This window comes from Urocampus carinirostris, chromosome 20 (assembly GCF_059441175.1).
Source record: "Urocampus carinirostris isolate Australia breed hairy pipefish chromosome 20, RoL_Ucar_1.0, whole genome shotgun sequence".
NCBI classification, from domain to species: domain Eukaryota; kingdom Metazoa; phylum Chordata; class Actinopteri; order Syngnathiformes; family Syngnathidae; genus Urocampus; species Urocampus carinirostris.
Window position 1 is genome coordinate 16336991 of NC_142368.1, and position 24441 is coordinate 16361431.

Below are 24441 nucleotides of genomic sequence, written 5' to 3' on the forward strand. Positions count from 1 at the left end.
TAGCGCAGTTGTCAGTATATTTGCCTATAACATGAGAGGTCCCGGGTCTTGAACCGAGTGAACACATTGGGTTGGTCTGGAGAGGGATGGGCACCACCAGACTGTACTTGCCCAAGACACAATACAGGAAATGGTGCCCCTGCCTCTCAGAGAACACCAATTGCATTCAATTTAAAAAGAAAGAGGGGGGGGAGGGTATTTTAAGAGAGTCGGCTCTTAATTGGCGGGGAGCCGGCTCCCAGCGCTCACTTGAAAGAGTCGGTTTATAGAGCCGTTTCGTTAGCCAACGAAACATCACTACCGAAGTGTAACCCAAAACAAGGCTAAGATGGCGGCGTACATGGCAGAGACCGGAGAAGACGCTTTTCGCAAAATATTCAAGTTTTACAAACGCAGAAACCCTCCACCGGACTTCAGTGATGTGATTGATTTTTCAAAAAGCGTCAGTAATGATAATGTGAGAACAAATGCTTGTCGATTAAAATAAAATATTTGTATTTGTTAATGCGTTTACGTGCACGTTTGCTGTTGTCCATTATCTTTCGACGTTTTTATTGTAATGAGTTATGAACTTGTGGTAGATCGTTCCAGTGAAACTGAATCAAGTTGCTGTGAGTGACAGCGACGCTGCTAAAGTTGGATTAGTTCCTGTCAAGAGCTGGAAATCTTTCTACTTGCAGGGCTTCCCAGGTAAGATGCCACAATATGACGTCACAGAAACCGGAAAAGCTAACATATATTTAAAAAAATGTCTTTTCAGGGTTCATTTTCATCACAAACCCCTTCATTTGCCGCTCCCATTCCTTCTGGATTCGACAGTGTTTAAAGGTTTACCCCCAGAAGCCAAATGTGTGTAACTTGGACATGCACATGTCTCCCGAAGAGACGAGGGACATCTGGGCCAAAAGTGTCAACAATCTCAGGTGAATGTTAAGTACCGGTAACTTGTCACCAAATTGAATCGTTTTAGTGCAGTGATGTTGTTAACTAATAATTGTGCTTTAGATGAGTAAAATTGGGTTCCTGGGCATTTTCAAATGTTTTATTTTCAAGTAACTTGTTTGACAAGATAGTGACTATGTTTACATGCAGGGAATAATCAGATTGCAAAGGGAATATTGGATTTCTGGAGGAAATCTAAATGAAATCCGATATATACATGGCGCTAATGGTAGTCAGGTTTCTGAATTTAACTCACAATGTTAAATAAATGCATGCCAATCACTAAATTCAAACAAGTACCAAGCTTGTTTGCCCCAAAAGTGATCTATATTGACTAGCAATCAAAATGGATGGATACAATTGTAACCCTTTTTGTCTTGGGGGCAGATATTAAATCTACAGCAAATGTCTTGAGAATCCAACCTATACACGAGGCTTTCTTACAAATTAGTAGTAGTAAAATGAATTGACTCGTTCATAAATAGTTAAGTCTAAGTAGTAGTATTTAGTTGTAATAATGAATTACTAATTTTATTTACCGAATTTTCCAGTCTAAAAGGGGCATTGGATTGTTTGGCGCCCTTAAAAATGTCTATAAAATTTTGGGTGAGCCTTATAATCTGGTAAGTACGGTAATACAATGACAAGGTTGCGACGTCATGATGCAACTAGACGTTGTTTCTCGTATTTTACTTTAACATTGAATAGATATGTGTCACTCGCTAAAATTTACCAAGTAACTGGCTTGTTTGCTGTATTTCTGAGTCTTGAATGTTTACAACATGTGCTCAAAATGAGGCTTGCAAAAAATAGAGTTACACTATAAATGGATGGATACAATTGTGGTATTTTGGTCATCAGGGCAGAAGATAAAACCCTGAAAAATCAACCAATAAAGGAGGCTTTATAGCGTGTATTGTTTTTCTCCGTACTACAAGTCCCACAGTGCTTTGCGGTATAGAAATATCACTTCTAAAAGGGAAACGAGCTAAGCATTGCAATCGGAATACTCTGTCGGACCTAAACCTTCATCGGATTTCTGTGCGTGTTTACATCATCAAAATACTGGCAATATTCTTTGTAAATGTAAAATGTATCCTACGTTTCCTTTTTTCTCCAGTCGCCCCTCTGTTGGCAAGCGAGAGCCCAAAACTCTTCTAGAGAAACTACGCTGGGTCACCCTGGGCTATCATTATAACTGGGATAGCAAGGTAAGCTAGTAGACTGTGGCTCAGTTGTCAAGAAAGCACCTTTCCAATGTATTAGTCAATACGGGATTTGTACACTTTTTCATTGCCAAATTGAGGAACCTTTCAAGGACTTTCAAGGCCAATTTTTCAAATTTTCCAGTACCTTCAAAGGAGGAAAACCAGCGCCTATCAAAAGAACATTTTATTTTGTTGACTTTGACTAAAATAAAATCGCTACTCTGCTGCCAGCACATACTATTTTGAGCTGTCCCCATCTATGATCTTTCTATGTCACTGGGCTGCTATAAACTGACATGAATTCTGCCATTCTGTTTCAACAATGCACACGCAGCTTCAATACGTCACACTTGTTTACAAACACAGAAAGAGCTCTATTGGTATTGGTTTATAATTGAATTTAATACAAAAGACAAAAAAAGAAAGTACTGTATGTATAAAAAGCAGAAAAATGAGCCAAATTTGGACTTATTTTAATGATATGGATTGCTCTGAAGCAGAGTGCATTCAATCTTTTAATCGATTTTTTTTCTTTTATTATTACTTATTTTAATTCATATTGTTTTTTGTTTTTAGAAAATTTGTATATAAATTAGTTAAACAATTGTAAACAGGTGGGTTTTTTTGGGGGAATTTTATTATTTGCTTATAGCACAGAAGGGTTAATATTTTTCATTTGTATTTCATTGTTTTGCATTCACAGGGATTTTGTGTTCAACTTTTAAATCGTTTTAATGCGTAAAAATCTAAAATTGTTATGTATTTTACATATGTTTTGTAGATCTGTGAATATTTAAATTATGTTTCTTGTGTTTTTCAGGGCTACCCTGCAAAATATGTACAATTACTGTAAATTTGGTGCATAATGTTTGATTACTGTTGATAATCTCATCTCATTAACTGCACCGCTTTTCCTCAGTAGGGTCGCGGGGGTGCTGGAGCCCATCCCAGCAATCATCGGGCAGTGGGCAGGGGACACCCTGAACTTGGTTGCCAGCCAATCGCAGGGCACACAGGGACAGACAACTCGCTCACCTGGTCAATCCACCTGAAATGCATGTCTTTGGAATGTGGGAGGAAACCGGAGTGCCCGGAGGAAACCCACGCAAGCACGGGGAGAACATACAAACTCCGCACAGGAAGTCCAGTAGCTGGATTTGAACCCACACAGGAGGTTCCCAAGACCTTAGAACTGTGCCGCACACGCGCTAACCACTGCCCCGCCGTGCTGCCCTACTGTTGATAATATATAATTGAAAAAATAAATCCTGATGAGCAGTTTGGGAGCGCAATGAGCCTAGCACAAAGAGCCGCTTCTCAGAAAAGTGCCAGAATTCCCATGATTAGTCTGATAAACCTGTCCTAGGGGGCAGTAACGTTACGACTGGAGCCACCATCGGCGTTATTTTTACGCATTTTCTTGACCTAAAAGTCTTGTCTGCTAAATCAGACTGCCAGGAACCACGGCAACGGGAATAATTTCAAGCATTTTCCAGGATTTTAAGCACCCGTACCAACCCTACTAATGAATTGTCTGTTATTTCCTCTCCTTAGACTTACTCCCCAAGTGACTGCAGTACTTTCCCCTCGGAGCTCGGCCTCCTTTCCTCCCACATAGCGAGCGCCTGCGGTTTTTCGGGTTTCAGCGCCGAAGCCGCCATCCTCAACTACTACAGGTCCGACTCGTCTTTGGGAATCCACGCGGACGAGTCGGAATTGGACCGCAGTTCCCCGCTGCTTTCCTTCAGGTGCCCGGACGAAAGGAACGAGGTTTTCGGTTCGGACTCACCGACCGGTTGTTTTTTTTCCTCAGTTTCGGACAGTCCGCTATCTTCCTCCTGGGCGGCGCTCGCAGGCAGGACCCGCCCACTGCTATGTACATGCACAGCGGCGACGTGATGGTCATGTCGGGGCAGAGTCGGCTGCTTTATCACGCCGTGCCTCGTATTTTGGACGCGCGGCGAGAGGTTTTGTCCGAGGAGGCGGAGGACTTTTCCCAGGAGGACCGGGCCGTGTGCGCCGGCTATATTAGAACCTCCAGGATCAACATGACCGTCAGGCAGGTTCTGGGTCCTGGACAGAGCTTCCCAGAGACGGAAGATTCATGTCTAAAACAACACATCAAGAAAGCACGTTACAGTATCACTCAAGAAACGTGAGGAAGGACACACCTGGACCACTATTTAAAGTTTTATGACATGTTTAATTCAGAGTCTAAACCGGTTTTTACAAAACACTATGTTGTTATCGATGACATTAAAAACAATTGAAAGATTTTATACATTTGACTATAAAGGATATTATAAAATTAACTACAAAATATTTACATGTACTCAGTTTGATGCAGTAGAGAGATTCACTGACTGTTTTTCTTAAAGGTACATTAGAGGGTTAGGCTGTCTGGAATGCATCAGACATATTTTGATTTTGATTTTTTAAATGAAAAGAAATAAACAAAATCAAACTGACTTTTTTTATTTCGGTTTTCTGTGTAACAAATCACAGCAGGTAAAGAAGAACAAGTATCCTTTTTCTACATGTTGCGTAATGTATTTACATTTCCAGGAACTGGCCTCCAGGTGGCGCCATGGAGCAACATTTTTTAAAGGTGTGTAGCGCCACAGAAAACAAGTGCTGAAAGCACAAGGAAGTTTAGAAACAACGAAGAATCAAAGTGACAAAACTGCACCAATTATATTATTTTTCTGCCCGGCCTTTCGCAAGGTTTTTGTTTATCAGGTTAACCTTGGCAGCAAGATGGCAGACAATCATGTCAGCTCCCTCTAGGTAAAGCTCTGGTATTACTAATTTCTCCACTTATGATTGGTAAAAAAATGACTTTTATATGATACCATAGTTAAGGTATTTGCATTATTCAAATCAATATGGTTTTTAATGCTTTTCTCTACCACTAGGAGGTGCCCAAAAACAATACCGTCCCTTTAAAGGAGCAAGGCTTCAGAATAGTCTTCAATGACCATCTTAACTATTGTCCTTTTCCTGTGTGCTGCTAAATTATATTTGTTTCACGAACTGCCCTCAAGGTGGCGCCCTGGACCAAAAATAAGGAGAAAGGCCCATCTTTAATGTTGTAATCATCTCTTTATTGCCGCAAATACCAGACTGAAAAAGGAAAATATTGGATTTAAGTTTTTTTTAATCTTAATGTAGTTTAAAAAAAAAAAGTCATATTCTGGATTCATTAAAAATCAGCAAAAATATTGGAAGCCTTTAATTATTTTAATACAACAGCTTATGCTTTACGGCCTACTAGTATACTGTTACTTCATTATAATTATTATTATTATATTCTAATATTGAGATAATAAATCGGAGTTTAGAAATATTAAAACAAAAACCGACTTGCAATATTTCAGCCAATTTGTTACGAGTCCAGAATATGTGGCATTTATTTTTAATTGCATTCCAGAAAATAGTTTTTCTCAAACAGTCCTGTAAAATGTATGAATATATGAAATGTATATTTATTTACGGCACAAGAGAAATGATAGTTGAGCACCTTTTAAGTTGGTACAGATGAGGAAATTATTTGAAGTAATTCTGATGAATACATTTTAAAACATTGACGTATTTATCAGTTTCACATGAACGTTTTTACGTGTAACGCCGCTTGGCACCAAGGGAGGCGCCATGTCCTTTTAATTCCACCTGAAAGCACAAAATGCGTCAAAAAGTAATGTTTTTTTAAATGGCCAAAGATTTAATACATTTACTGACGCAATTGTAAGCATATAAAATGCAAAATAGCACAATTTATGTTTGTTAAATATTACCTGAAATGTATCAATTTGTTCTAATGCCTTTTGACTTGATTATCGCAGTTGTATTTTACATTAATATGTGTTATTTAGTACACAAACGAATAGTAGTTTCATTACACTAAATGCACCACATTAGAATAGCCTACTGTAGTTTTATTGTCGTTTATAACAACGAAGTGACCATTGTTCACAACGAAATTAGACGTGGCACTCCAGAATAAACCTTATAAGAGACTTCAAGGGGGAAAAACAAGATTTTAAGAAAGAATATCTGGATGAATAGGCAAATATTTACAGGGTTAATGCGTCGAAAAGTGTAAATGTTGAAACATTATTTATATTCTTGATCATCTAAAATAGAGTGCGGCGAAGGCCTATGAGGCACAATGGACTTATTTAAAAAAAACTCCGCCATCGTTATTTTATACATTAAAAAAAGCGATTATATTTAGATTATATTCAAAAACGCGCTTCAAATGAATACTAACGCCTTTTTGATAACGAGTAAATATTCTTGCGTGAGAAATGAATTCAAATTGATGCTATTCATTCGTTTTGGAAAAAAAAACAGCTCCTCCGACTTCTACTAGCATTTAGAACATTTTAAAACCTGTTAATAATAATATCATAATCAAAAAGCATCGAAAAGAACCGAACTGTAATTGTTTTCATTTAAAGGTTGTTAACAGAAAAGCTAATAGCGGAAAATGCATAATCGATCACTCTAAACAAATAAACGAATCTTTCAGAATGAAAAAGGGCAACTTTAGAATAAGAGCGACATAAAGTAACGCACTTACCTTTTAGAGTCCGAAATATAAACGAAAAATGAGGTGAAATATGCATCTTTTGTGCGCGTCTTTTTTTCTCTTCACATTGTCCCTAAACGCCCCTCGACATCCGATGACGTCACTGATATTTCGATGGCGAATTAATCCCCCTTGTAATTACGATTTTTGACACATCTATTATTTTTGTTTTATCGCAGGTTTTTGGATTTAAAAAAAGAATTAAAAGTGAAAAAATTTGCTTTAATGTTTTTGTTTAGGTTTCAAGTGTTTTTGTGATTAGGCTCGAAAGTTTTCGGATAAACACGAGGTCAAAATAAGTTTCCTTTGTAAAGCGCATGCGCGTTTTTAAAGCCGTATGCATTTTTTTTCCGTTGGTTTAAATTTGTAATTAACGAAATATGACGCAGGGAAATGATTTGAAACTAATAGTGATAGAAAATAAGTAATGTTTTTGTTGATAAGTAGGACATTGTGATGCTTTTATGAAGAAAAAACACATACATTGGGTCATGGGAGAACGCTCACATTACATCAACATGGAGCGGTGGGAGCCAGCTACCTGCCTTACCCCCCACCACCCCCAACTAAATACCCATTAGAAAAGTGATGGATTTGGTGACTGGAATGCATGAAATAAGCGACAAAAACAACCCCCTCAGCTCACTTTTAAAAATGAAAAGCGAGAGACAAACCCACTGAACCCCTTTGAAGTGCATTGACAGCGAGTGAGGGTCGAAAAACACACATTTCCTCTGAGGCTAGCCCCCCACCCAAGCTGGCCTGCATGCATGCATGCATGCAGGTGGGGGTTGGGTCGGGTTAACTGGGGTGAGGGGATTCCAAAGTCTCCTCGGGAAAGTTGGAATTAGCTCAGGAATTTCAAATCTCTGCATATGCGCCATAAAATGAGTTTATTGCACGAAACTATAGGGGGAAAATATTGCATTTTGTATCCTATGACAGGCTATTTGCAAGAAATTGAGGGAAAGTGGGACATTTCAAAGTTGCTTGTCTTTCTTCAGCATTTAAAACTGCATACAAAAGACTAACTTCAAAGAAAATAGATCTATGAAAAGAAATAACACAAAATTACAAATAAAACGCATTGTTTTGAGAAATAAATACATATTTTTCATATCAAATCGCATTTCAGAAATGCACCTCAATGTGCTCTATAAATACATTCAATGTATAATTAAAAATACCATCCCACCACGTCGTAGATTGTGAAAAGATAGCAAGGCAAAGACTAACCATCTGAGGAGAAAGGACCTGAAGGAAATAGTTAATATTTGATATGGGTCTTGGTAGCAGCACACTTTTGTAATGTGTTTTTATCTTTCAAAACAAAAGAGCAAGAAAAGAGACAGTCAGGTACTTTATATGTACTTGCATCATGATACAATTGGTAACTAGAATAGATGAACTCAAATATTCTGAATTCATTGATAAAAATATTATTAATAAAAAATGAAGAAAACAAAGATATTTATTTGCGTCTAATAATGAAATTAGGCCGTATTACCTTAAAAAAAGATTGTGAGCCACAGACTAATTGAGGAAAAGGACAGTACTTTGCTAGTTTCCGGGTTTATTATGACAAAAACACAATAGCAATTTTGATACCGGCATGAATTTGTTTGTGTTTGTTTTTTATCTGGAAAAAAAAGAACAAATTAATAATATACTTTATTTTTATATGCATTATAATGTTATCGGTATAAAGAATAAAGAAACTTAAATATAACGCACACAATATTGAAACAACAATAAGATGAAAACCAACACAGAATAATAATATCTAATTACTTAAAATTGGCCTTATATAATATACAATATAGTTATTTGTTATCTGAACCGGATCAGAATGTTTCAATTGCTACTGGTAACCATGAAAACCTGTACTACCTTTTTCACTAGGGTCGTAGTGGCACCATTTCCCGTGGTGTGTCTTGGGCAAGTACAGCCTGGTGGTGCCCATATCCCTCTCCAGGCCAACAAATGTTTCCACCAGGTCTCGAAATTCCATGCTGACATTATTAACACTATCTCTGAAACCCACTCTTCATTACGCGTATTTAAATTACATTTATAGATTAAAAAAAAAAAGTATACATTGAAGATAAAAGCAATTTGTCGTGAAAGGTTATAAAACTGAATAAGTTGAACCTGAGTAACTCAAATGTCGATATACAATTGAAAATAGTCATCCTTTTTTCGTATCAACAATTCAATGCTGACTTCATAACATGTATATTGAAATAAAATTTATGGTTGTAAAAAAAGAATATTTGAAAACGTTTACGATAGAAACTTTATAGAGGAGGATTATAAAACTCCAGATAACTTGAACTTCAAATCCAGTGAAACAAATTAAATATCGATGGACAATCTAAAACAGTCATATATGTTGATTTTTAGTTCTACGTCGCCCGCCTTCAATACGTATATTGAAATTAAAATGTAAACTTCTGAAAGTAAAATCTCAATGTGAAATTTTTTTATAAAAAGTCAAGTCAAGAATGCTCTCGAACCTATGGATTTCTTTTTGACCCTTGGGCCCTTTTGGGGTGGGGGTGGGTGGGGATCAATCCCACTCACACTTGTTGACGAACTTTAATGACAAGCGACACGATGGCATGTGACAGCCCCGTGACCCCCCCCCATCCCCAACACATACACAAACTGTCTGGCATCTTCCAAAACAAGGGCCTGGTTTAGGCCTAGTCGGGCCCGGCCCACCTCAAAGTGTGTGTGTTGTTTCCAAATGGGGGGTTCGCACTTGTGAATTCCGGAGGGTGGGCTTTTGAGCTCTTTTGCTGGGTGGAGATTGTTGTTATTCCGTTCGCGCCCATTTCTTACAGCATGTGTGAAACCAACACCCCCTACCCACTCTTTAAAAACAAAATCTCTCTCCTACCTTCTTGGGAATGCTCTTCATTTAATATCCGACATTTTTTACCTAGAAAAAAATACCTGCAATGATAAAGTTACAATAAACCTGGGAATATTTCCCCCGTTTTTCTCGGTTTTCCAGTTGCATTCCAAAGATATGAATCCTTCGTAAAAAATGTTTTGAAAAAATATAGAAGGAGGTGAGTCAAGCGTGCGGGAAAACGGGGAAGAAATTGGAAGAAAAACAAGCAGTGGGATGCTTCTGGGTTTTGTAGTTTTTTGGGGGGAGGGTATATTATAGAAAACAAAATTAATTACTGTGCATATTTTATATACTTAGAATACTTCATAACCACGTACAAAAAAGAAGGTGATTCAAGCGTGTGGAAAAACTGAAGAAATTGGAAGAAAAACAAGCAGTGGGATGCTTCTGGGTTTTGTAGTTTTTTGGAGGGAGGGTATATAATAGAAAACGAAATTAATTACTGTGTGTATTGTATGTACTTAAAATACTTCATAACCACGTACAAAAAATAAGGCAAGTCAAGCGTGCAGCAAAACAGGGAAGAAATTGAAGGAAAAACAAGCAATGGGATGCTTCTAGGTTTTGTTGTTTTTTGGGGGGGAGTATGTTATAGAAAATTAAATTATTCACCGTATTTACTGTATATACTTAAAATGAAATATTTTATAACCATGTACAAAAAAATATCAAAGTGGGTGAGTCAAGCATGTGGAAAAACAGGGAACAAATGAGAAAAACAAGCAGTGGGATGCTTGTGGGTTTTGTAGTTTTTGGGGGATATGTTACAGAACTCTCAAACACATTTATGTATGTACTTAAGATAAAATATGTTATATTCATGTAATAAAAATAGAAAGGAGGCGAGTCAAGTGTGCTGGAAAACAGGGAAAAACAAGCAGCGGGATGGTTGTGGGTTTTGTAGTTTTTTGGGGGGCGTATGTACAGTAGTGCTTAAAGCCTGGCAAAAGGAGGATATAATAATAATAATAATAATGTAATAATAATAATAAAAATGAAAAGTACATCGTAACAGTAGGGCAACAAAAAAATAAAAATTATCAGCAACAACAAAAAAATCTTAAATAAGTCACAAGATATATATTTACAGTTTTGTGCGCTTGTTCAAGGTTTTGGTGGCCCTGCGGAAGAAACGGAAGAACCTGTCTTTGATAATCGACCTAGAGTGCTTAGATTTTGCTGACATTTTTTTTCAAATAGAGTTAACTTGAGATTGTTATGCTTTGCATAGCTTTGATTTGACATTACTATAAAAACATAAAAATAAAATACATGGTCAGGACCAATCAAAAGGAATATCAAAACTGAAATTTTACATTACAATAAAAAACACCAGCTCAAATGCAATCATAATTAATCGAAACCTATGAAGTTGTTACACTTGAATATATTTTTTGGTTTTGAAATTATTTTTTTCCTGTCTAGAATCGATTAATTGGAGGTTAATCACCATTTATTTTATATTCGAAAATATATGTCATTGGTCACAATTTGGTAATTTTTCTCTTTCCTGTAAAATTTTCAGTACTAACATGTGTGGCTGTTTTTATCCATGTATTTACAGTATTCATCTATTTAAAAATTGTCCTTTTATTTTCCTCAGCGGGCTGCACGGCGGCGCAGTGGTTAGCACGTGTGTGGCACAGTTCTAAGGTCTTGGGAACCTCCTGTGTGGGTTCAAATCCAGCTGCCGGACTTACTGTGCGGAGTTTGTATGTTCTCCCCGTGCTTGCGTGGGTTTCCTCCGGGCACTCCGTTTTCCTCCCACATGCATTTCAGGTGGATTGGCCGGTCCAAATTGTCCCTAGATGTGAATGAGCGAGCGAGTTGTCTGTCCCTGTGTGCCCTGCGATTGGCTGGCAACCAGTTCAGGGTGTCCCCTGCCCACTGCCCGGAGATGGCTGGGATGGACCTTAATGAGGATAAGCGGTGCAGCTAATGAGATGAGATGAGATTTTCCTCAGCCTCTGAGTATATTATGTAAGTCAACCAATAAAACAATAAGAAGTTGATAAAGCCCTGTTACTTTGGTTACTTTGCAGCCATCTTGTCAAATTGCTGTTAAAAATGTCGAAAAAATTGTTAAAACGTCATATTGTCAGATATAACGAAATTGTGAATATTCTTAATTGCTGTTAAGATTGTCGAGAAAAATTGTTCAAACCTCACATTGTTTATTTGCTATTAATAGTGTCAATAAAGTTGTTCAAACCAAACCAAAAAACCTCACTTTTAAGTGGGCTTCGTTTTTTTCAAATGGTTAGTCTGTACCTTGCCATAATCTGATCTATTATATTTTTAAATTATTCTTTTTTTAATATAATTAACCATTTTGTGTGTGTGTACTTGGTGTTGTCGGGTGGGGAAAGGGGAAGGGATTTTATTTTTTTCCTGAACATTTTTTATACAGCACTTTGAGGTCCAATTTACTGGTTTAAAAAAAGTGCCATACAAAAAAAACAATTTATTGATGTACTTTTTGAAACTTTTTTTTAACTAATGACTGAAAAAAAAACATAATTTAAAAACGAAAATATATAAAAATAAAATTTCCATGGTCACACGTTCCTTGACGAATAGGCCGCAAGCCCAGCTCGGCAGCCAATGAAGTAATTTAAAAGTCAGTCATGTGACAATGGCAAACAAAACTACGCCTCCTATCGACTTTCATCAAAACAAAATGGCAATTTTTATTCTACCAATCAGGAGGGCTGAGTAGCAATAATTTTTGAAAAAAAATAAAAATAAAAAAACGTATGCATACATATATATATTTTCAATAAAATAAATTAAGGGTCATGTGTTCCTTGACTAATCAGCCACAGCTAGTTTGCCAGCCAATCAGGACGCGGGAAATTGTTAGCAGGGGCGGGGCTTGTCGACAGAGGGAAAGCGAGCGAGTGGGATGTGGTTCTGGTTATGTAGGAGGGTTCGGATAAACAGTAAGCAAAAGGTTCGAAGCAGGAAAACTGAGGCGGGTCGGGGGCTTAACCTACTGGGGGACGATATGACACCGACACCCCGCCGAGCCCCACGACTGAGAGGCGGGCATGGCCTGACGACGTCAGCTTCATGGTGACTGCCGCGGCGCTCCACAAGCTTCTCGACCACGGGGAAACATGGCCGAAGGTTCCCCTTACACGCACATTTTACTATACACTCATTTCCTATCGTTTATTATTTTATTTTATTTAAAAACACAGTTTTTTAATATATCAAAATGTCCCACTCGTTTCCTTCTTGTTTTTGTTATGTGCGCGCGCGTGCAAGTCCGTTCATGGTCCATTTTAGCATTTCCAACATGTGAGCAGAACACCTGTTTTTTTCTCTCTTTTTTTGTTCCTGGTTCCGCCCAAAACTCCCTATAAGAAATGCGAAGTGGACCCAAAAGAAAAACTTTACCAGAACATTTTGTCCAAAACTTGTTATTCAAACCCATTCTGTGACGGAATCTATCACTAGTTTAGGGAATTCCTACTGACAGTGAACGTTGCACGACCCTCCACTTGTTTTTAATGTATTTCTTATGTTATTGTATATTTTAGGTGGGGCCACCGAGGTCGAAGACCGGACCCGAACCCACGTCCGGTCCGGGTCTGGCTTCTGCAAATGGTTCAACGTCCGCATGGGCTTTGGATTTATCTCCATGACCAGCAGCGAGGGGACCCCTGTCGACCCCCCCTTGGATGTTTTTGTGCACCAAGTAAGTGGAAATGATCAGAACAGAATTTATGTGTGACGGGTAGGGGGAAAAAAAGGAGAAAAACATGTCTTATTTCCTCTCCTTGGCCACATGCTGCCAGTAGAGTTTCCTCCTCCTCCTTCTGCAGTTGGGGGCTGTCTCCCACCTCCCACTCGGCCCTGCAGATTTCCCACGGGTGCTTGAAATTCTTGGAAATGCTTGAATTTCAATGTGGGAATTTCAAAGGTTTCAAAAGGAATCGGATCTTGAAATAAGTGTTTTGATTTAGTTTGTTTTCTTCTCCCTCCTTTGCTTTTGTTAGGGGGAAAATATTTTGAGTGTTGGTTATAGTATGTACAGTAATTTTGGGTTGTTAAAATGTTTTGGGATTTTTATTAGCAATGCTGTTATAATTGAGTTTGACAAATTGGTGCTGGAAAAGCTGGCAAGTGGACACATATTTTGGTAAGTCATAAATCAAGCATTACAAAAAATTGTTTATTTTATCTATCAATCTTTGAATCATTTTTGTTATGTATTACTATTTCATAGTAATATTTTTTTCCTCAATATTACATTGTAAAAATCCAAGTTTGAATTCAAAGGTATTCTCTTGTAGTCAATCAATATTTTTTATCAACCTTTTTTTATTCTTGTTTATTATTATTTTGCTACTAATCATTTGTAATTACTAATTTGAAATCATCCGAGATTCAAAGGCATTCTGTTTATTCTGTTTTTGAAATAACTAAAAAAGGTAATATTATTTTATATTATCATTATTTTTTATTAATTTGTAATTTCGTTTAATTTGACATTTTCACATATAAATGTATTTTCTTATTTATTTCATTGATATTTAGTTATTAATGTACCTATTTATTAATTTATTCCGTTGATCCGTTTTATATTGGCGAATTTGTTCAACTAAGTTTGCATCTTAAAATTCAACTTTGGATTCTTAGGTATTTTATATAAATTTCAGTCTTTTTGGTGTGGTTGCTGGCGTGGAGTTCTATGCAATCGTATCTGATATTAGTATTGACGACTACTCGAGAGTTAAATATCAGAAGGGGTAGAGTAAAACAAGGTGTTATTGAGCACCTGTAGCAAAAGTTGAGATTTTCTTTTCCAAATTGGACCTAACATCAGATTAATCCAGCACTGAAAAATGTGTGGTACTTATTTGCATAGTGAGTCGAATCAAATTGATCTCAAATCTGTGTTATCAGACATCTTGAAGGTATAATTTGGAGATATATTTTGAGGAATGAGCTTCTTAAAAAATAAATCCAAAATGCACCTGTCTTTAGTATTTATATTATATATTAATAATGGGGGGGGGGGGTCGCTTGTCCAGAAGCGAAAGGAAGAAAAGATGAGTGTGTCAGAGAGCAGGGGCTGTGTCCTCATCGAGGCCTTTATATCTGATCACTTCCTTTTAGGAGGGGTGGGGAATGTTTTAGTCCCCACCAAGACATGAAGGGGTGTGCTCGAGAATTCTTTAGTTGAGGGGGGAGAGGAATTTATTTAAAGACAAAAAGCAGAAAGGTCAGTCGGGGTGAAGAAATATGTGGTGTTGAGTGAGAGGGGGCGGGGTCCTCTCTTGTGGGAGTGGTCATTTTGCCCTTTGGCGCTAATCAGTCTTCTTGAAGTGGGCATTGAATTTATGTCGTGTGTGAGTGCGTGCACGGCAAGTGTCGGAATTGTGCACTACGTCAAAGCGGGCCCCCAGTGAGATTAACCTCTGCTGCATGTCACCGTTTTGGGCATGCAGGCCCCGCCCAAGTCCCCCCGCCTCCAATAAGCCAGCGGCAGGAAATGTCGGATATTTTTATCTGAAATAAGTCAGTGTTGTTAGAGGATTTGTCATTGGGGTTAAAATACAAATTCAACTAATCACTAAGTAATCCGATTTTTCAGTAACTAAATTTAGTTGTTTTAAGCATCAAATATTTATTTTCCTTTTTTTTCCCACTTTAAACTGTCCATCAATCTCTCTTAGAATTGGTTGTTTTGTAAGTATGTTATAGAGCTTTCAAAAAATCCTAAATAATTAATCAAAGACTACATTAATCTTGTTTTTTTTATTTTTCCATTATTTGTTTAAGCTTGCAATAATTAACCAATTTCTCATATTATTGGTTAACCTTTTGTTGTTTTTGTCATTAGGATTTTTGATAGAGCTTCAGAAAAATGATTGCCAATTAATTGATAACTTAAATGATTCATTAGTCTTTTTTTTTTACATGGAACTGTCAACCATGGGTTATACCTTTTTAGTGTTTTGTCAGAGGATTTCTATCTTAGAATAAATTGCTAACTCATTTTGTTGTTCTATTCAAGTATTCAATGTTTGAGACTTGGGTGTAAACATATGTTGGCCTGGGCGCCACCAGACTGTACTTGCCCAAGATACACCACAGGAAATGGTGCCCCTACAACACTTGTGGTTAAAGGATCCAATCAAGTATTCAATATCCTTTCTTACATGTATTCATTAGTTTTTTTTTTTTTACATGGACCTTCAATCAGTTACTTGTATCATTTGACAAAATGTTTTTTGTTTTGTCAAAGGATTTGTTATAAAGCTTCCAAAAATGAATAATTGATGACCTAAATAATCTTGTTATTTTAGTAAAGTATTCATTAGCCATTGTTTTACTTGGAACTGTAGATTTCTCTTATAACGTGTTAAATTTCGGTTCTGTTCATCATAAAGCTTCAAAAAACATTAATTGCAGAGTAGATTATAACTAAACTAATCTTTCATTTTATTCACTAAGTTTGTTGAAGTATTCATTCGTCATTTTTTACTTGAAAGTCAATTTCTCGTTAGAGATGTAATCATTGATTTATATTTTCAATCACTAAATAATACTAACATTTTAGTATGTTTGTATTCATAGATAGTGATTTTTATCATTTGAAAATAGTTTCTACAAAATATTCAGTGTAAAAAGAAACCAGTCGTGCCCCTCGGGTTTTTAACGAGTAATAGTCATAAATAATGCAGCCACGCTCCAGGCTTTTTTCTCAAGGTCTGTCTCCAGGTTCATGTTTTCACAAGATATGCAAGTCTTAAGTAAAACCCTGTAAATAACTAAATTACAAAAATTTAGTAAGAACAATCTTGCTTGTTTTTTTAACTTTGAACAAGAAATCCCCAGGCGGGCCACTGGGCTTGTAAAGCAATCAGGAGGAAACCCTGAATTGTCAGTTGTCTTTTTGCAGGTAAGATAAATTTGTGTTCAGTGAATTGAGAACTTGATTCAATTTAATTGTATTAATGGAAAACAATTGAGCCTTTTTGGACCGTTTTTGCTGTCCCTAGCACTATATAATTAGCATAAAGAGCCAAGAGGTTAATAGCGGTCATCTCCGCTTTCATGCCGGCCCCCTCATCTTCCCATTTCCTGTATTGATTTGCAGCTCTGGTGATGACAAGGAGGCAAGAAAAAGAGGTCGTCTATTTCTGTCATATTAGTCATCTTCACGTTTATCCGAGAACAGTGAAATGTAGATGCTCCTTCCTTCATTTCACCCTGTAGATCTAATAAAAGTTTTGTTGCCTCCACCAACCACCCCCCCTCCCGAAAACTGGGCTGTAGAGCCCCTTCCCCCCTCATTTCCTCCATGCTCCATGAACTTTAGTGACCAGGTCATTCCAGAGGGCAAGACTCGGGTTACACAGTAGATTTTGATAGATTTTTTTTCTTTACATACAGTAATATTTTTTATTCCTTGACTCATCCAACCATTATTCATAAATCGAAAATCATACAAAACAATTGAAAACAAAGATATGTTTAATTAGAATCTGATATTTATGCACATTTTTACCCCTTCCATTTAAGAACAAAATGAAGGCATTCATAAATAAATAAAAATAGAAAAATTCTAATTTTACTAAACAAATAAAAGTTTAATATAAATATACAAAGTAATAAAACAAATGCAGTAAAAATGTCAAAATAAAAATAATTATGCATGAAAGAATACATAAATAAAATCATCCATATTGAAAATGATTTTCAAAATAAAAAATATTTATAGAATAAATAAAAAACACACTAAAACAAACAAACATTGGAAAACAAAAATGTGACGTAAAAATGCTGTGATAAGACGACTTTGAGAGAAACTCCAAAAAGATTTGCGCGTAGGTCATGTACGTTTGTTTTTGTACAACTTAGACTGCAATGTTATTGACACACAGGCAGAAAAGGTGTGGGGTGACTGTTTAGCCAATCAGAATGCAGAAAACAATGCAGGATAAATATCTGAGATGTAGCGAAATTGCAAAAGTAAACCACGATACAGTGAGGGAATCACGTTACCTTAAAAGATAAAATAAAACTTACAAATTGGGTTTGGTCATGTTAAAGTATGTTTCGTGTCAATTTCTCGTCGATTGTTTTCAATAGTCCTGTTCCAAAGTTCAATGGTAGCCCCAAAGATGTCCATCGGGTTATAGTATATGATGCAAAGAGGCCAAGTGAGCTTAGAAGCTAAATGTATAATGTCCTCCACCCCGCACAGGTGAATCGACACGAACAAAGCATCCTTTCACATCATGTCGTCATAGCAACGGCCTTCTCGGAAGAACACCACTAAGCATATATTCCTTTTTTATGTTTGACATCAGACATGTGCCGGCAGCTGGCACTGCGTGTTATGCGGCATCCAGGGCAGCGGCGTGGGCACCACGTGGAGTGGCCCGCCAAGCTTCGATCCTATTTGCGGGTGACTAAATCAATTGACGTGCCGATAGAACGTATGCTCGCAAGGGGAATGTTATTTGATGGCTGCAAAATCCTCCTTTGTGAGGGAGGGGGGGAAGGAAGCTGCTTCTCTGCAAAAAGCAGATAAACGTAATGCTGCCAGGTCATGCCAGATGAGTGTAGCGTGGCAGTTGAGGCAAATCTTAAATCTGCTTCGTCCTTCAGTTTCACTTGCTTACCTCAAGCAAGCGTTCTAGTAGCTTGTTACATTAGTCATTAAAGTTACCCACTTGCACCTACGCTGACCAACTCCAGCTATTGGCTCTTTTCAGCTGCTCCGAGTCCATCCAGCTCACTTGGTCTTTTGTTTTCTCTAGCAGGGATCACCACTATGGAAGATAAATCCCGCCATGGGCAGGGTTCGTACAGTAGCCTGAAATCCTTAAGAAGGCTTGAATTTTAATGTGTTTGCAAGGTTTGAAAAGTGCTTGAATTTTCATTGTAGTGCTTGAAATGGTTCCACATTGCCATGTTTCCTGGCCATCTGACCCAATAGAGCACGCATCAAATAAAGAAAAATAATCAAGTCTGCTTAAAAATGAGGCCGAAGCGCTTGCTCTAGTGGCTTGGCTTTGCCATTGCATTTCTTTCTTCGTGACTAACGGCAGTTGGTATCTGTTTGTATGGCATGGTCATGTGACATGTTATTTCCCTACACGTCACGCCCAAGAGGACAGGTGAAGAGACCAAGATGCTGGGTCCTAGAGAAATTGGAAAAATTGGCTTTAAAATGAAAAAGGTGTACGAATAAATGTGTAGCCGCTCTTGGGTCCCAAAGGAGAGTCTCAACTTATGCTTAAGGTGGTCTTTATTCGATTTACCAGTCATGTTCACCATAGCGCCGTGAAAACTGTGTGTCAGGGTATACAAACATAAAAACAAAGTCACCATACAGTCTTCACAGTACATAATTCTTCATCAATATTAAACCCAGCCCCCGCGGCCATACTTATGATAAGCGGTTCAGATAGTGAATGGATGGATATTAAACCCAGTGTCCATTCAATCAAAGTTTTACATACATGATAATACAAAGATACAATATTTAATATTGACAAATAAGCAAACAAACATGCCTTACTGCTCCCACCAAGGACACTTAAAATGTTCATAATGTTTTCCTGTCCCAGTCCGTTATCGTGCAGATGAAGGCAATTTATAAGCCTTAAAAACGAACCTTTTGTGGCTCAGGCTCAGACAAAGCCGCACTATAATTACCAATACCTGTGGGTTTACCTTTACCTGTCTCCCTCTTCTAGAGCTACAGTGTCACTCAGGGACAAAATTCATTCAAAATCCATACCCATCCAAGTTCATAAACACAACAGCACTCGTAACTTCACAAAGCAATTATTTTAAGCACACATGAAAAAGAAGCTTTATTTAGCGTTTTAAACTTTGATTTTTTTTAAGACATAACAACTAGACACATCTGGATAGTTTTACTTAAATGAAACATAAAAACTAATGTGCTCCTTTTACAAAATGTATTAATGAATGAGTATCTGCAATTATGGTTTGTCACAAAATTAAAAAAAATCCACATTTATATATATTTTTTAAAATTTTATTTTATTCCTTACTAATCTTCTTGCAAAGTAAACATTCCTGTACATCTGTGTTTTGTGAGCGTGTGATGTCATGTTTTATTTTATTCAGTTTTTATTTTAGTTGTTTTTTTTTTCTCTTCATTTTTGTGTGTTTGTGTATTTGATGTTCCATTGTATTGGGTAGAAAGTCAAGTCAATTCAAGTCATGTTTATTTGCATAGCCCTTAATCACAAGAAGTATCAAAGGGCTGAACCGACTACTGCCTATTATTTCACCATCCCCTGATCTAAATCCCTACATGAGGGAAAGGAAAAACTCAAAACTTCAGCAGTGGTGATTATCTTGTGTATTTAATATTTCCATTGTGCACTTTGAGTTTCATTTTGGTGTCTGAAAAGCGCTATACAACGATATTTTCATATGATAAACATACACTATATAAGTAAATGAACACATAAATAAATCATGTAACACCTAAATATATTACATAAATGAAATGTGTTCATATATTTATGATTTTTTTTTCGTTTTTTTACTTCTCTATTTATTTAATCGTATATTTTGTCACAACAAACTGTTATTCAAATGAGGCTGGTCAAACAGGCCGAGATTTTCTCGTATTGGTTGATCGACACGCGCACCTATCAACTGCATCCCATTTGTCTATCACTGATCAACTGATAGGTGAAACACTCAGGCTACTGGGTTGCCTTCAGATTTGAATAATATTTTATTGTGACAAAATACATGTGACAATATATGAATAATACACAATAAATTGTTATTCATATAATTATTTCTGCATATGGGAGGATCATTCCACCCCACAACACCAGCTTATATGTCCTGTTGCTAGCTGAAATCCAGCATTATGGAAATAGGCTTTCCAATTTTGCCAAATTGTATATCTCAGTTTTCTGTAGTATGTATGTAGAATGCACACGCTTCAGCTCATTCTAAACTTCAACGACCTCTCGTGGGGAATTCTTACACACGGTCACTTTAATCATTTGTGTCTGCGTGCCAGAGCAAGCTGGTGATGGACGGCTTCCGAAGCTTGAAGGAAGGCGTTCCCGTGGACTTCACCTACAAAAAGTCCTGCAAGGGCCTGGAGTCCTTGCGGGTGACCGCACCTGGTGGGGGGCCCTGCCCCAACAGCGAGAGGAGACCCAAAGGGAACATCCCGCTCCAGAAGCACAAACCAAAGGGAGACCGGTCAGTAAAGTCAAGTATTGGAAGTTAAAAAAAGGAAAAAAGACACTGAGTCCCAATAATTTTGTCCTGAGCTCATTTGCCATCATTGACAGTTATTTACGTCCATATTTTTCATACTAGGTGATTAATCACTGCATACGCTTTACCTTGTGCGTACATGATCTTAGTAATGGTTACACAAATGGTTTATAATTTATTTTTTAATTAAAATTTCTTTTTTGTTAAAATCTGGGTTTATTTGGCATGCTCATTTTTTTATTTAATGTTTAATATATCTTTATTCTTTTTTGTCTTTTTATCATGATTCCTTTTCAATTTCACTTATGTTTTTATTACATTTTTTTTAATAGTTTTTCCCTTTGTATGTATTTTTCTTGTTTTCATTTGAATTTTTTTAATCATAATTATTTCCTCTTTTAGATTAATTTTTTATTTCATGTTTTATTTTTTATCACATATTTGTAGTGTTTTTATCCTTTCTCATTTGAATTTGGTAGTAATTTTAAAGGTTTTAAATTGGTGTTATTCTTTTTAATTTATTTTTTATTTTTATATTTTTTTCCTTTTGAATATTTTATTTTTTATTGATTTATCATGATTAATCCCTTTTTTCATTTATTAATTATTTCCATATTGAATGTTTTTTATTCAAAGTTTTTATTTTTTCTTATGTTTTATTGTAATGTATTTTTCTTCAAATTTTGTTTATTTTTTTCATTTTTGGATTATTTATTTTTTTATTTTATTCTTGCTAATATTATTTATTTTTATTGATATTATGTTTTGAAATTTGATATTTTAATATTATATTTTTCGTTTGATTTTTTTTTTTAAGTATTTCATTTTTTTTATCTTCCTTTTTTTTCCATCTTCAAACCCAACTTTGACAGATTTTTCTAAAAACATTTGGGTCCTAGATAGCAGTCTGTGCCGTTGTACTCGTTTTTTCTCCCGTTCCATATAGAAATACATTACCGGACTATTTTTTTTTTATATTCGGCAATATTGCTTGGAATTTTTCATTAAGTTTTGCTGCATCTCTCATTTTCACCACATCAAAAATCGCAAAAAATCTTCATCATATTTATATGTAATTGACAGATAAAAAAAAACTTTATTATGAGTGTTTCAAAAAGAGCATCTTACGAGTGATACTTTCATTAGTTCTTGCAGGTTCACGATAAAAGAAATGTCATACTGCCACCGTGTGGCAAATTGTAGTCATTGCATCTCTAGCTCTCCATTCTGCAGCTGTTACAACTGTGGAGGTGTGGACCACCACGCCAAGGAGTGTAACTTGCCCCCCCAGCCAAAGAAATGCCACTACTGCCAGAGCATCACTCACGTGGTGGCCCAGTGCCCCCACAGGACGCCCCCCTCCAGGGCCTCCACCCACATGGGATCCCCCGAGGACGAAGAGCTTCCCGGGGCCCCTCAGCTCCGGGGCTCGTCCTCATCTCCCGAGGAGACTCTAGGACAGCGTGGCCCCCGGACACAGAGATGGAGGAAATCCTGAAACAAATTCCCCTCCCCCTTCTTCCTTCATCTACCTCACAGTGCTGGCAAAACGGGAGTTCTTGCTTTTTTATTTCTATTATTTTACAGTCCAACATTGCAGCAAAGTAAATCAGACATTTTTTCTTTTACTACACCGTAGAAAATACACTTTAATCAATCAAACGTTTTATTTATTTTTTTACCCCTCCAAAATACAAAATTGTCTTGTAGCAGATGGGAAAGCATTTAGAATTCAAGTTATTTTGGCTGGAACTGGTGTTGGGCACTGGTAATTCACCTGTTATACACTCACAGCAATGTGGGGTCAATCTTCATCGAAGGCAGTACGAATACCAGGGTTAAGGTTTTGGCTAGAGTAAGGGTTCGAGTTTTGTGTGGAGTTAGGGTTAGGATTTTGGTTGGTTATCGGGTTACACTTTAGCAAAGTCATCATCACTGGTAGCTCAACTTCTAAGATGTCTGATTTCAGCATGGTTATGGGTTGGATTCCTCGTCAAGCTAGTACAAATACTAGGTTTACTGCAATTGGTTGTTATCGTGGTTAGGTATTGATTAGCTTTAGGCTTTTAGGCACTCACTATTATAGGTGGCTCGAGTGGTAAGCTGCCTGATTCCTAGACAAACTTAAGGGTAAGGAGCATTGGTGTGATGGTTACTGCTGGAGCTGGTGTTAAGGTTTCAGTTAGTCCTTTATGGTTTTCATTGGAGCTAGAGTTAGAGTTGGAACTTTAGTCAGCTATAATAGTAGTGGTAGTTCAACTGGTAAGAAGTATATACCTCACTGATAATTATGTGTGTTTAATCCCTTGTCAAACAAGTACAAGTTTTGGGTTTAAAGGTTTGGTGGAGTTTGGGTTTTGGTTGGAGCTATGTTTATCTTCTGGATTGGAGCTAGGGATCGTGTTTTAGTTGGAGTTAGGGTTTTCTGTCACTTTGGTTGGGGCCATGATCAGTTGGTTAGTGTTGGAGCTAGGGTTAGGGTTTTGTTTGCGGCTGGTGTTAGGGTTTCGGCTGTGACTTGTCAAAGTTTTATATTTTAATTTATTTTTTAATTCAATAATTTTATTTCGTATTCATTTTTTTCCTTTAAATTTATAATTTTTTTAATTATTTTTTTTTAGTTTTTAATCATTTTTTTGTTAATTTATTCCTGCATTTTTCTTATTATTTTTAATATGTTTCATCATTTTTTTTTTAATTTCCTTTCCTTTTTTTTTGACATTTGCATTCATTTTTGGCATCTTATTCGTACAGTTTTTTTTTTTTTTAAACAACAAAACCAATTCAAAGTTAGCTGTTATTTTTCTAAGGGCTTGTCAAGGATTTAAAAAAATTGTTTTACTTAAACTTAATTTGATTTTGGGATGTATGCGTTACTAATGCAGAGTACCACTGAATGTCCGGACCACGCCAATAATAACCTTTTTCTTTTTGTTTTATCTTAAAATCGTGTTTCTTTCTCTCAGGATGATATCATGTTCTCAGGGAATTAATCCTCCAAAAATCATTTTCATTTTTGGGAATCATCCGCTCATCAGAAAAGAGAGACCGCCCACTTTGTTTTCATCATCTACCTCTTTCGTTCTTTTTTTTCTTGTAGTTAATCCTGTATCATCTTCCTTCCTCGTTTACAACAAAAAACAACTACCTCTTATGTAACAATCTTTATTTTTATTTTTTCTATTTTTTTTTTGACAATAACAACTCTTGACTTCTTGCATCTACCTCCTCCTTTTGCTTGGAACGCAAAAATATACAAGGTTAATCAACAAATAAAGTTTTATTCTATTGTTGACATAGCGAGCGTAGTCTGTCATGTTGTCTTGATGCCGTTGAGATTTCTGTTTGCTTCCATATACAAGGTTCGTACAGGTCCTTGAAAACGCTTGAATTTTAATCTTGTGCTTTCACGGTTTGAAAAGAGCTTGAATTTTGGGTAGTGTAGAGATCTCAAGCCCTAATATGTTACGTTCGGGTTCAGATTGGACTTCTCTCTCGTCGACTTTGATTTAAAAACGACTCACCTGTCA

At 36.7% G+C, this 24441-nt stretch overlaps 2 protein-coding genes across 3 annotated transcripts; both read left to right on the forward strand.

The window, feature by feature from the left end:
* The first annotated feature begins 316 nt into the window (after positions 1–316).
* Positions 317–4618, forward strand: alkbh1 (alkB homolog 1, histone H2A dioxygenase). Its single transcript, XM_088324994.1, has 6 exons — positions 317–457; positions 582–690; positions 761–923; positions 2063–2153; positions 3705–3898; positions 3964–4618. The coding sequence occupies exons 1-6, from the start codon at positions 329–331 to the stop codon at positions 4307–4309; spliced, it is 1032 nt and encodes a 343-aa protein (XP_088181120.1). The 5' UTR covers positions 317–328; the 3' UTR covers positions 4310–4618.
* A 7941-nt stretch (positions 4619–12559) lies between these two features.
* Positions 12560–24208, forward strand: lin28b (lin-28 homolog B (C. elegans)). 2 transcript variants are annotated; one of them, XM_088324876.1, is made up of 4 exons: positions 12560–12790; positions 13207–13364; positions 20706–20893; positions 22130–24208. In XM_088324876.1, the coding sequence occupies exons 1-4, from the start codon at positions 12781–12783 to the stop codon at positions 22407–22409; spliced, it is 636 nt and encodes a 211-aa protein (XP_088181002.1). In that variant the 5' UTR covers positions 12560–12780; the 3' UTR covers positions 22410–24208. The 2 variants fall into 2 exon arrangements, with proteins under 2 accessions (XP_088181002.1, XP_088181003.1); XM_088324877.1 differs by having other exon boundaries at positions 22145–24208.
* Positions 24209–24441: the final 233 nt, after the last annotated feature.